At 36.9% G+C, this 13,921-nt stretch overlaps 1 protein-coding gene across 2 annotated transcripts in view; it reads left to right on the top strand.

Moving 5' to 3' along the window:
- Nucleotides 1–13,921, top strand: part of Rb1 (RB transcriptional corepressor 1) — a 133,809-nt gene that overhangs the window by 108,437 nt on the left and 11,451 nt on the right. For both annotated transcript variants that reach the window (XM_048341373.1, XM_048341374.1), the window contains exons 18-23: nucleotides 2,788–2,906; nucleotides 4,973–5,118; nucleotides 6,554–6,699; nucleotides 9,341–9,445; nucleotides 11,782–11,895; nucleotides 11,987–12,150. In XM_048341373.1, the coding sequence (XP_048197330.1) occupies nucleotides 2,788–2,906; nucleotides 4,973–5,118; nucleotides 6,554–6,699; nucleotides 9,341–9,445; nucleotides 11,782–11,895; nucleotides 11,987–12,150 (794 nt within the window). The remainder of the gene's footprint in view (nucleotides 1–2,787; nucleotides 2,907–4,972; nucleotides 5,119–6,553; nucleotides 6,700–9,340; nucleotides 9,446–11,781; nucleotides 11,896–11,986; nucleotides 12,151–13,921) is intronic.

Below are 13,921 nucleotides of genomic sequence, written 5' to 3' on the forward strand. Positions count from 1 at the left end.
CACATGATACTACTCAACTCTGACTCTTCTGTTTTCATGGGTAGAGGATATGATCAAGGCTGCTTATATCCTAGGGTATGGAGATAAGAACAGAGATAAGACAGTGCTCAGGCCCTGAGTTCAAGCCCCAGGACTGGTGACTATCTAGAAAGAAGAAAGAAGTCTACCATACTCTCAGTTGAACTTCTAACAGTCCTAATGCTAATTCTTCTGCTAGTCCTTCCCTCTCCCCTCACTGCCTGGGATATCACTGCTTCCAAAGAGTTCCCATGGTTCTTACTGGTTTTCCTAATTGCTAGTTTTCCATGTGGCCTTTTCTTATCTGCTGAGTGATTGCCATTTATCCTGCCTCCCTCTCTCCCTCCCTTCTTCCCTCCCTCTCTTCCTTCCTTCCTATGGAAGAAGGTTTCTTTTGTTTAAAATTATTTTTTTGGATGTGGTACTTAGGTTTGAACACAGGGCCTTGTTCTTGGAAGGCAAGCACTCTATTACTTGAGCCATGCCTCCATCCGCCCTTTTATTTTGGTAGGCCAAGGGACTTGAAATCTGGGCCTGGGCACTGTTCTTGAGTTCTTCAGCTCAAGGCTAGTGCTCTACCACTTGCGCCACAGCGCCACTTCTAGTTTTCTGGTGATTAATTGGAGATAAGAGTCTCACGGACTTTTCCTGCCTGGGCTGGCGGTGATCCTCAGATCTCAGCCTCCTGAGTAGCTAGGATTATAGATATGAGCCACCAAAGCCCAGCTAGCCTCCATCCCTTTTGAATGGTTGCATTTATTTTTGTAAGTTTTTTTAACCTTAGGTTTATTAATAGGTTATAATGTTGAACAAATCTTGCAACAGAGGTAAACTTAATTTGGTAATGATAAATCATCTTCTCTAACATTAATAATTTGGGTTCTAATACTTTTGGGAGAGAATGGTAGTACTGAACTCAGGACCTCAAGCTTGCTTGGCAGCTGCTCCACCACTTGAGCTATATATACCCCTGACCCTTTTTTTTTTTTTTCAATTGTAAAGGTGATGTACAGAGGAGTTACAGTTGTATAAGTCAGGTAATGAGTGCATTTCTTTTTTAACAGTGTCACCCCTCCCTCATTTTCTCCCAGTTTTTTCCCGCCCAACCCTTCTTGCCCCCAAGTTATATAGTTCATTTCCATCATAGTGTCTATTGAGTATCACTGCTTAATTAGTTGTGTATGCTTGCGATATCCTGGACTATCATCCTCCTCTTTATGCTTCCTGCATAGCTGGGATGACAAGCATGTGCCTAAGGGTCCAGTACTTTCTGATAAGGATTTTTATATCTCTTCATGAGTGAAAATTGGTGATAATTTATATTTTTGTAATGTCTGTGACAAGTTTTAGTATCAGTGATAACACTAGTCTCATAAAAGGAGATAAAGAATGTTTCTACTTTTTCCATTATAGAAAAAATATACATAAAAATGAGATTGGATTTTTGGTAAAATTCACTGTTTAAAATAAAAAGGGCTTTTGTGGGGGTGTGTATCTTTGGAGAAATTTTAAATTATTCACCTCTGAAATAGTCATATGACTATTCTGGTTATGGTATTTCTCTTATGTTGAGCTTTGGTAGTTTTTGGATCTTTTTAGGATTTTTCCACATGATCTCAGATTTCTAATTTATTAATATAACCTTTATAACAGCCTTTTATATCTTTATTATTTCCTTCTTTACAACTGCCTTGAGTCCTTTCTTAACTTCTAACTTTTGTAATAAAGGTTTATCATACTTAACTTGAAACTTCAAATGCTTTAATATCTGCAAGTTTTTGTGGTTCTGGGAATGGAGCCTAGGGACCTTGCTCATCTAAGTAGATATTGCATCACCTCAATTCAACTTTGTGAGTGTTTACATTGTGCTACTTCATATGATAGATCACAGTCAAAATGCCACTAAAATATTTAGATTCCTTCAGGCTGTGTATATATAGGTATATGTGAAGCTTCGATGGACTAGGGTTTCGACTTGGATCCAAACCCTGAGATGTTCCATTATGTGTATGCAAATATTTCAAACTAAAATACCCAAATAAGTAAAAATCCAAAATACTTCTTGTGCCAAATATTTAGATAAGGGATATTCTGCCTGTATAATTATTTAAGGCTGTATAGTTTCCACTTTTTTTATTTTGTATATGCAAGTACAAACATTAGTAATCAGGAATTTCAAAGTAGAGAAAAGGATCTCATCCTGACTTCTCAATTGCCTTTGTCAGTGTGTCTAAAGTTTACATTGGTAACCATATCAATCAATTTGATTTTTATATCTACATGGGACAATCCATACTTACTAATTTTTTTTTTTTTTTTTTTTTGGCCAGTCCTGGGGCTTGGACTCAGGGCCTGAGCACTGTCCCTGGCTTCTTCCCGCTCAAGGCTAGCACTCTGCCACTTGAGCCACAGCGCCGCTTCTGGCCGTTTTCTGTATATGTGGTGCTGGGGAATCGAACCTAGGCCTCGTGTATCCGAGGCAGGCACTCTTGCCACTAGGCTATATCCCCAGCCCTCATACTTACTAATTTTTTTTTTTAACCAGTCCTGGGCCTTGGACTCAGGGCTTGAGCACTGTCCTTGGCTTCTTTTTGCTCAAGGCTAGCACTCTGCTACTTGAGCCACAGCACCATTTCTGGCCATTTTCTATATATGTGGTGCTGGGGAATCGAACCCAGGGCTTCATGTATATGAGGCAAGCACTCTTGCCACTAGGCCATATTCCCAGCCCCCTAATTTTGTTTTAAAATGGCATCTTGTTTCCTATAGGATTCACCCTTATTTGATCTTATTAAACAATCAAAGGACCGAGAAGGACCACCGGATCACGTTGAATCTACTTGTCCTCTCAACCTCCCTCTCCAAAATAATCACACAGCAGCAGATATGTAAGTAGATATTTTATGCTATTCATTAAAACTTCAAATAGATTTTGAACATAGGTACTTCATAGAAGTTATAGGGAATATAACTTTTCATATGACATTATTTCTAATTTGGAGAATGAAGGATATAAGATAATGACCTAAAAATAAAGTTGTTGAAAGGAATAAAAAAAGCTACTGAATTACATAGGCTTGGTGTAAAAAGGCAGAGCCGTTTTTGTTTTTATTTTTGTTCCAGTACCCGGAGTTGAACTTAAGGCCTCCATGCTGTCACGTGGCTTTTTCATTTAAGACTAGTGCTCTACCACTTCCAGCTTTTTGCTGGCTAATTGGCATGAGCCACCAGCTCCCAGCTGAAGGCAGTTTCTATGGCAGAGGTCACAGTTTAGCTAGATTATAAGACTGAATAGGATTTCAGAATGAAAATTGAGGGGCTGAGAGTATGGCCTAGTGGTAAAGTGCTTGTCTCGTATACATGAAGCCCTGGGTGCGATTCCTCAGCACCACATATATAGGAAAATCCAGAAGTGGTGCTATGGCTCAAGTCCCTGAGTGCTAGCCTTGAACAAAAAGAAGCCATGGTCAGTGCACAGGCCATGAGTTTAAGCCCCAGGACTGGCAAAAAAAAAAAAAAAAGAAAATTGAAAAAGTAGAATACTGTTCCCAAAGCCAGACATGATGTAACCCATACAGGGAGGGAAGCAGGAAACACTTTCAGTTCCGTGTATGTCACACCATTTGGAATGCAGCAAAGCATAAGTTAGGTAGTAGTGTGGGATATGGACCAGTATGTCTGATTAGTGCACTGTGAAAGCAGGCCTATAAGAAACTGGAAAATTAAAAAATGATTCCTGCATTTTTAAACTTTAAGACACTAAATGTAACATGGAGCCATTTGTTGAGACAGGAAGAACTTGGGAAAGAAAGCCAAAGTTCTGCTTTAGCCTTAGTACTTTTAAGATGAATGTAATAACGGGCATGTATTTTTGCACCTAGTATTCCTGGGAGATTAAGCAGTATCCAAGTTAAATTATGTCTATAATTACCAGATAAAGAACTAAAGGAAGTGGAAGGGGAGATATAAGAGCTCAGACACTAGAATATTTTAAAATAATTCTGCTAGTGAAACCCTTTTCCTGTGCACTACTTAATATACTGTATGTAGTAGAAATGGCCATAGTAAGGCATCATACTTTACTTCTCTGGTACTAAAAACATCACAAAGAACCAGGTGCTGGTAACTCATGCTTGTAATCCTAGCTACTCAGAAGACTGAGATATGAGTCTGCTGGGCAGGAAAGCCCTGACTCTTACCTCCAATCCTATATCCAAGTAACCACCAAAAGGCTAGAAGTGGAGCCTGTGGCTCAAGTGGTAGAGGGTAGCCTTGAGCAAAAAGGCTCAAGGACAGCATCCAGGCCCTTGGTTCAAGCCTCAAGACTGTCTCGCATGCACACACACACACACACACACACACACACACACACACACACACACACATCACAAAGATGTGAGATATTCTGTTAAAGGCCAACAAAACAATAGAATTGTCATAAGTTGAGAGAAATTTGTTAGTAGCCCCACCTCAATTTATACTGGTATATGAAGTACGCAGGTATAAATCTGTTTTGATTATGTTATTTAAAGTATTTAGTGATCGAATTCTATACTATATCATTTAGATGCATATATAACTAAATCTTACATATGAATTGTATATATATATGAAAGAAAAATATAAGTGTAGAATGAGAGACAAATGATAACACTTTGGAATTAATAACTTCTTAAAATGGAGTCATTTTATGATATCAATCCAAATATAGTTATTAAGATAGAAAATTATGTACCTTCAGCTATTTTTCCCAATAAGTCAATAATTTCCAAGAAAAGCCATTTATTGCAATAGAATTAGATACAACCATGTCTAGAATACTCATTAATCTCTCTCCCTAGCTTGAATTTTAATAACAACAGATCGAATAGGTGAAATGTATTTCAGTATATGTGTGCACTTGTGTGTTTCTTAGCAAACTTCTAATGATGATTTTCTCTTTGACTGCAACTAGGTATCTTTCTCCTTTAAGATCTCCAAAGAAAAAAGGTTCAACAACACGTGTGAATTCTACTGCAAATGCTGAGACACAAGCAACCTCAGCATTCCAGACTCAGAAGCCATCGAAATCTACCTCCCTTTCACTCTTTTACAAAAAAGGTTAGTAGAAGATTTACTTTCAAGAGCATGGCCTCTGAAAAGAGGGTGACTAGATTGAAATCATGGCTCCTCTCTTTAGGTGTGGCCTTGAACGCTAAAGAGCTCAGTACCTTAGTTTCCTCATCTTTAAAATGTAAAGAATTAAAATCTACACTATTGTAACAACAAGAGTTAAGTTTTTGAAATAATTAAATAAGTTAATACAATAAAATATTTTAACAGTGCCTAGAAGATAGAATGCACCCAACAAAAACATTAGATAATAGTGTTGCTACTGCTTCTATTGTGCCTTTGAACTAGTGTTTGCAAATGTTTGCATCAATGTTACTTTGCTGCTAAGGTGGCTATGCAGAGTTAAGTTTATGTAATGTGCAGTGATTAATACAGATACATTTCCTGGATATTTGCAGAACATTTAGAAGTCTATGTTGTGGGTAGAGAGGTGGGTTGTACATATGTGTACATACACATACATACACATGTGTGCATACATGCAATTTCACACCTGCAAGTCCAAGGTATTTTCTTCAAGTTATTCACCTCAAAAATATAATGAAATTTATAGAATATTTCCCTAGGTTAGGGAAGTAGCTTTCAAAGGATAATCCCAAGCCAGCAGGATTTGGGGGCTCCACCTAGACTTTATCATTCAGAAAATCTAAACTCGGGCCCCAGAATCTTCATTGTAACCCATCCTTTATTCAAGTCTGATATGTGATAAGGTTTTAGAACCACTAGGACAAATTGTTCATTTTTAAAAGTTCTCTGTATCTTATGCAAGTCTTTAGAGGTACATTTTAAATTGAGAATATATCTGGAGTAGATATACTCTTAAAAAAGACAAAAATTCTTCTTTCCAAACTTGTATTTATCATAATATTTTAATAGAATATGAATTCCATATCACAGTCACAATTCACTTAGATAATCTAGACATTTACGTTTATTTTCAGAGTATTCTCTGTTGCTATTTCATGGAGAAATGCCTGGTATGGGTTTTGTTGTTTTGCCTTTAGGATTGGAAAAATTAATACACATTGGCATTTCCATTAGTTTAAACATAATTATCCTTCTTGAATATTGATAGTGAAAACTTCCAGCATTTCTGCTGAGTAATACCCAAGCACTGAAGCAAATCTTACTTGGTTTGTCTAATTTCACAATATTTTTTTTACCTTTCCCCTCCCTCTACCCTTCCACCTCTTCCTTAGTTTTATGTTATAATAGCTAATTCAGCAATTATTATTGTGCCTTATGTATAAGCACTATGCCAATACCAGGAATCAGTTATTTGTAAGGAAAACAGTGGTGATGGTGAGGTCAGTGTTAAAATGCTGTGTAACAGAATTGTGGTTATAGCAATTTAATCATTTTTAAAAATCTACTTGTGTTTAAAAGTGAACAGTAAACATGACTCATTCCACTATGTCTACAGTATACCGGCTGGCATATCTTCGACTAAATACCCTATGTGCGCGCCTCCTCTCTGACCACCCAGAACTAGAGCACATTATCTGGACTCTGTTCCAACATACACTGCAAAATGAGTATGAACTCATGAGAGACAGGCATTTGGACCAGGTAAGAAAATCAAGCACTTTATCCTCTCTTCTTCCTACTTATTTTTAGCTCTGTACTATCTTTCTAAGAAATGATTGAATTCAAATGAGAAGCTAGATTAACATAGTATACTTATATCTACATGTTGGGTACTATATTCTTAAAAGTTAGAGCTTTAGAAGTCAAGAATTATTTTATAACTATATATTGATGATAATTGTACAAAAATCAAAGATAGAATCTGTCATAAGCTTTTGTCGTGTTGTGGTAAGCCTACTCTTATTTTAGTATGGGAAAAATATGAGACTTATGAATCCGTTGATTTAAAATAATCATGAATGAATGAATGGAGTTAGTTATAAAAAGAATGATCTCTTATGTCTTTCTTTTTCTACTCTTCAAGGGGATAAAATCACAATATCATAGGTATAACACCTTATTGTATTTCACATAACTTACAAATCACACATTTGTAATGTACAATTCAGTGGTTCTTAGTACACTCACAAAATTGTACCATTATCATAATCAACTTGAGAACATTTTTATCACACCATAAGCAAGTTCCATAACCTTAAGGAATAATATGCCTAACCTTTTTCTGAATCTCTCAGATCTAGGCAACAGTAATCTACTTTCTGTCTCTATAAATTTGCCTATTCTGGACATTTTATATATTTGATCTTTTGTGATCATATGATCTTTGATGTGTGTGTGCACGTGCACACGTGTGCATATATTTTGCTGGGGATTGAACCCATGGTCTTGTGAATGCTAGTCAAGCACTGTACCATTGAGCTACATTCCAGTCCTGTGTTCAGTTCTTTTACTTAGCAGGTCTTCAAGGTTCATTTGTGTAGCTTGATTCAGTACTTGATTCCTTTTTATTACCAAATAATATTATGTTATATGGAGGTATACTACATTATGTTTATTCTTCAATTGATGGATATTTGGATTGGTTCCACTTTGGGGATATTATGTATAAAGTTACCATGGTCACTCAAGTATAAGTTTTATGTAGACATGTTTTCATTTCTCTTGGCTATATACCTTATAGGGAAATTTCTGGGTCTTTTGATAACTCCATATTTTACAGTTGAGTAGAGGCTACATTATTTTCCTATGTGTTTATGGCATTTTACATTCTTACAAATAACATGAGGTTCCAATTTATCTATTGTAGTATCAGTTTTTATTTCCTGAGTAGCTAGTGATGTTGAACATCTTTTCACGTGTTCATTGTCCACTAATACATCTTACTTAGAGAATTTTCTGTTAAAATCCTTTCTTGCTAGGCATGATGGTTTGTGCCTATAGTCCTAGCACTGTGGAGGCTATCACAAGCCAGCAGCACATTTGAGGCCAGCATGGGCTATATAGTGCCAATTGGTCTAAAAAAAAAAACAAAATAAAACAACAAAAAATTATTTCTCCATTTTAAAATTATCTTATTGAGTTGCAAGAATATTCAACATATGTAATCCTTATGATATCTGATTTGCTAATATTTTTCCTTATTCTATAAATTTTACTTTTTTTTTTTTAGTACTAGAGCTCAAACTCAAGGCCTTACACCTGTGAGACAAGTTTTCTGCCATTTGACTCATGTCTTCAGCTCTTGTTTGCTTTCATTATTTCTCAGATAGGGTCTTACATTTTTGCCCAATCTGGCCTTGGATAGTGATCCTCTTACCTATGCCTCCCACATGGCTGGGATTGCAGGTATGAATCACCAGGCCTTGTTTGTTGTTGTTGAGATGGGGGTCTCCTAACTTTTTATCTGGACTGGTCTTCTAGAATTCTATCTTCCACATAACTGGAATCATATGTATTAGCCACTGAACCTGGCTTCAATTAGTGTAATTTTTTATTTTATTACTGGTGCTTAATAAACTATTGCCAAATGTAAAATTATTAAAACTCTTCCCTGATTTCTTTCAAAAGTGTTATAGTTTTAGGTTTTACATTTAGGTATCAGTACATTTTATAAATAGTATAGAGTAAGGTAATTCATTTTTTGCTGTTGTTATTATGATGGCTAGTTATTCTAGCACCATTTCTTCTCTTTCTTTCCTTTTTTGTTTTAGTGTTTTAACCTAGGGACTCATCCAGGCTACACAAGTATTGTCCCACCCCAGTGCCATTTCTTGAGAGTTTTTTTCTTTCTCCATTAACAGCTGTTGAAAAATCAATTGATTATGAATATATATTGTATATATTGTCTGTAATATATATAAATGATTATTTCTGGATTTTCAATTCTCTTCTGTTGATCTTTAAGCACTAAGCACTTCACATAGACTTTTTTTTTTTTTTTTTGCCAGTCCTGGGCCTTGGACTCTGGGCCTGAGCACTGTCCCTGGCCTCTTCTTGCTCAAGGCTAGCACTCTGCCACTTGAGCCACAGTGCCCCCTCTGGCCGTTTTCCATATATATGGTGCTGGGAAATCGAACCAAGAGCTTCATGTGTAGGAGGCAAGCACTCTTGCCACTAGGCCATACTCCCAGCCCTCACATAGACTTTCAAACTGAGCTCAGGGTGAAAAGCCGTATTAATAAATTGAATTTCTCTCTTAAGGTTAACAAAAAAATAACAGTGCTGTTTAGAACAAAATCACGTAATAAAATTCTGACTTTTTTATGCTATACTTATTTACTAGATTATGATGTGTTCTATGTATGGTATATGCAAAGTGAAGAATATAGACCTTAAATTCAAAATCATTGTAACAGCATACAAAGATCTTCCTCATGCCGTTCAGGAGGTAGGTAATTGTTCATGTAAGGTTTTTTTGTAATTCCATATCCATAATATAATTTGACTCATTAGTTGGGTCATATATTCCAATTTTATTATGTGTATTAACAAATCATGTTTGTACTTTTATCTGATATGTTAATAGTAACTAAAATGAAATTGAAAAGCTACAGCAAATTATGAAACTATCCAAACTCATAGTTTAAAGTTAACAGGTCTATGTCTGTATTAATAAGCTGGATATTTGTAATAAACTTGATGTAAGTGATAAGACATTAAATGATAAGTTTTTATCATTCCATAAGAAAAGAAAATGCAAGTGTCTGGCACACAGCTGTAATCCCAACTACTCAGGAAGAATTTAAGGTTGGCCCAGGCAAAGTTAGCAAGACTCTGTCAAAAACAAAACAGACTGGGGCTGGGGATATGCAAGAGTGCCTGCCTCGGATACACGAGGCCCTAGGTTCGATTCCCCAGCACCACATATACAGAAAACGGCCAGAAGCGGCGCTGTGGCTCAAGTGGCAGAGTGCTAGCCTTGAGCGGGAAGAAGCCAGGGACAGTGCTCAGGCCCTGAGTCCAAGGCCCAGGACTGGCCAAAAAATAAATAAATAAATAAACAAATAAATAAATAAATAAATAAAACAAACAAAAAAACAGACTGATAGAGTTCTCTTAGTTCAATTCACAATACTAAAAAGAAAAGAAAAAAATAAATATTAAAAAATTTCAGAGTAAATACATTTTGTATTTTCAGTTTACCTTCCTCTAAAGAGAGAAGCAGTAGTGGTCAACAGCTTCTTCTTATGGCTCACATTTTATGTTTTTGTTTTTGTTTTTGTTTTGCCATCCCTGGAGCTTGCCTCAGGGCCTGAGCACTGTGCCTGGCTTCGTTTTACTCAAGGCTAGCACTCTGCCACTTGAGCCACAGCACCACTTCTGGCTGTTTTCTATATATGTGGTGCTGGGGAATCGAACCTGGATCTTCATGTATACAAGGCAAGCCCTCTTGCCACTAGGCCATATTCCCAGCCCACATTTTATGTTTTTGTAGTGGGTGCTTGCTAGGTTATTTTTCCAATTTGTTCTTGGATTTTTTTTCTGCCCTCCCTCCTTCCTTTTTTCTCTCTCCCTCTCCCTCTCTCCCTTTCTTCCCAGTACTAGGGATTCAAGTCAGGGCTCCTGCTCTTACTTAGGTTTTTTACTCAAGTCTGGCATTTTGGTGATTAATTGGAGATAATTTCTCAGACTTTCTTGCCAGGTTTTGAACCATGGTCCTCCTATTCAGAGTTTTCGAATGCAATACAAACCACATTACTTTTTACATGCTTTTGTTTTTGTTTTGCTAGTCCTAAGGCTTGGACTCTGGGCCTGAGCATTGTCCCTAGCTTCTTTTTGCTCAAGGATAGCACTCTGCCACTTGAGCCACAGCACCACTTCTGGCCTTTTCTATATATGTGGTGCTGAGAAATCGAACCCAGGGCTTCATGTATACGAGGCAAGCACTCTTGCCACCAGGCCATATTCCCAGCCCCTTTTGGAGTTCTTTTCTTTTTTGGCCAGTCCTGGGCCTTGGACTCAGGGCCTGAGCACCATCCCTGGCTTCTTCCTGCTCAAGGCTAGCACTCTGCCACCTGAGCCACAGCGCCCCTTCTGGCCGTTTTCCATATATGTGGTGCTGGGGAAAGCGAGAGCTTCATGTGTAGGAGGCAAGCACTCTTGCCACTAGGCCATATTCCCAGCCCTTGGAGTTATTTTCTAAATCTGGCATATTTAAATACCAGAGTTATCCTATGTGTCTTTACTTAATTTAAATAAGCTGGGCCTGGTATCATGTACCTGTAATCCAAGTACTCAGAAGGCCTGAAGCCAGAGGATCTCAAGATCTAGGGCTGTATAGCAAGACTCTATGTCTTAAAACAGAGCAAACATAAGCAAGGTTAAATTTAGGTAAAAAGTAGTCATTTAAACAAAAAGAGTGCTTTTACTAAATATCTTCTTCTTGCAATGGAGTATTTCCTGAACCTGCACACTTCCTGAACCTTTTGCTTGTGAGGATGCAGGGAGGTACAGGCAGAATTTTAAATGGTTTAAATGATCAGTGGTTAATATTATTGTGTTTTGCTCAGCTCTGGCCCTTTAATTCCCATTGCTGTCTAATTCCCTTATGGGACATTTCTCTTAGTGTATGGCACTATAATTCAAGCCTAAGAGGGCTTTTCGGATTGTTATTTCTTATTTTATATATTCTTTGCTAGTTAAAAAACTACAGGACATTAGAAAAGAAAAGCTAAAATGAGAGGTTCTTGTATTCATTTAACAAATGTTTTTATTCTTCCTTAGACATTCAAACGTGTTTTGATCCGAGATGAGGAATATGATTCCATTATAGTATTCTATAACTCAGTTTTCATGCAGAGACTGAAAACAAATATCTTACAGTATGCTTCCACCAGGGTATGTTGAAAGCACCCTTTGAGTGGGGAAATTTAATGGTAAAGTAATGAAACTACTACAATATTTGATGATCTGTTTTGTTTGGTTCTAGCCTCCTACCTTGTCACCAATACCTCACATTCCTCGAAGTCCTTACAAGTTTTCTAGTTCCCCCTTACGGGTCCCTGGGGGGAACATCTATATATCACCCCTGAAAAGTCCATATAAAATTTCAGAAGGTCTGCCAACGCCAACTAAAATGACTCCAAGATCAAGGTTAGTGTTTTCTTTTTATGGAGAAGTACTAAAAAATAAGGAAATTGTTTTGATCTAAACATAAAAATGTAGAATTTTCTTTATTTAAAATAAGTTAACCCCCTAAGTTTTTAGTTTGCTTATTTATAGTGAGATGGGAAGAATTTGCCGGGGAGATGGGGGGATTGTTTTGCAACTTAAGTCAACTTTCCCTAGTCTTTTCTGCTGTAAAAAATCTGAGAACCAATTTTCTTTCTTTGTTTTGTGTGTGTACCAGTAATAGGGCTTGAACTTGGCCTGGGCACTGTCCCTGAGCTATTGATGCTCAAGGTTAGGGCTCTACCACATGAGCTACACCTCTACTTTTCAAATTTCCTTATATATTTTAAAACATTTAAATTTTTTTAGTTTTTATTTTTAAATTGTTATTATAAAGGTGATAAACAAAGGGATTCCAGTTTCATAAGTCGGTAATTAGTACATTTTCTTTTTGGACAATGTTACCCCATCCTTTGCTCTCTCGCAGTTTTTTCCTCCCATACCCACTCACAAGTTGTATAGTTCATTTTCATCAATTAAGTCTTTAGAGGTCTGTCCTTCATTCTGCCTGTGGCCTCCTTACCTTACCTTGGGCAAATCTCTCTATCTGCTTCAGAAGGCACTGTGGATCAGGGAAATGAGTGTGAAGTGGTTCTAAATTCCTAGATGAAAGGTTGTACAACCACAAATCATTATATTATCTTTTCTGGCTTTGAAGTCCTTCAATTGACTGGCTAATTATGTGTTATCATGGGCTATTTGAGATGGCTTTATGTGCAGATGCAGATTAGCTAGGATAGTTAATGTCTCAGCTAAGAAACTGTCAGCCCATATAGTTGTACCTAGTGGGTAAGAAAAACAAGGAGAAGGGACTGTATTAATCTTTTAGGATAGTATAGTATGTTTAATTACATTGGCAATACATACTTAAAAGAAAAATTTCAAACTACAGAAAAATATAAGTGAAAAATAGTTGGAACTATGATACGACTAAGTCCTCTTTGTAACCCTGAATTCTCCTTTATTTATTTGGTGTCCTTATCATTGGATATCTGATATTTACAACACAGATGGTTGTCTCACATGTCTATTAAGTAAATTTATACAGTCTCACACTACAACATGAAAATATGTTCTATCATTCTTTTTAAATTATGATAATCTATATTATGGTGATAATGTTGGCTATTTTCTAATAATGAAATCATTTTTGTGTTGGTAATCTCTAGCAAGAAAAGTCACATATTGAATATCCTAAACTGAAAAAAATCATTGGCTAGGCATTAGGAGATCATCTTAACTACTGTTTACTCAACATATTTCAGTATTCTAGCTAATCAAATATTGTGTCATGATTAGTCATTTATCAAGGAAATAGGACAATAAAACATATGCACTCATTTCATGTGCATATTTTAAAGCTATTGTCAAGTCATATCAATGCTTTTCATCAGCCTTATTATCAAGAACATAAATTATATAGTTAAAAGGCAAACGGGGGCTGGGGATATAGCCTAGTGGCAAGAGTGCCTGCCTCGGATACATGAGGCTCTAGGTTCGATTCCCCAGCACCACATATACAGAAAACGGCCAGAAGCGGCGCTGTGGCTCAAGTGGCAGAGTGCTAGCCTTGAGTGGGAAGAAGCCAGGGACAGTGCTCAGGCCCTGAGTCCAAGGCCCAGGACTGGCCAAAAAAAAAAAAAAAAAAAAAAGGCAAACGGATTAGTAGGGATTTCTGATTCTATGACATATA

Source organism: Perognathus longimembris, chromosome 3, assembly GCF_023159225.1.
Source record: "Perognathus longimembris pacificus isolate PPM17 chromosome 3, ASM2315922v1, whole genome shotgun sequence".
Taxonomy (NCBI): Eukaryota; Metazoa; Chordata; class Mammalia; order Rodentia; family Heteromyidae; genus Perognathus; species Perognathus longimembris.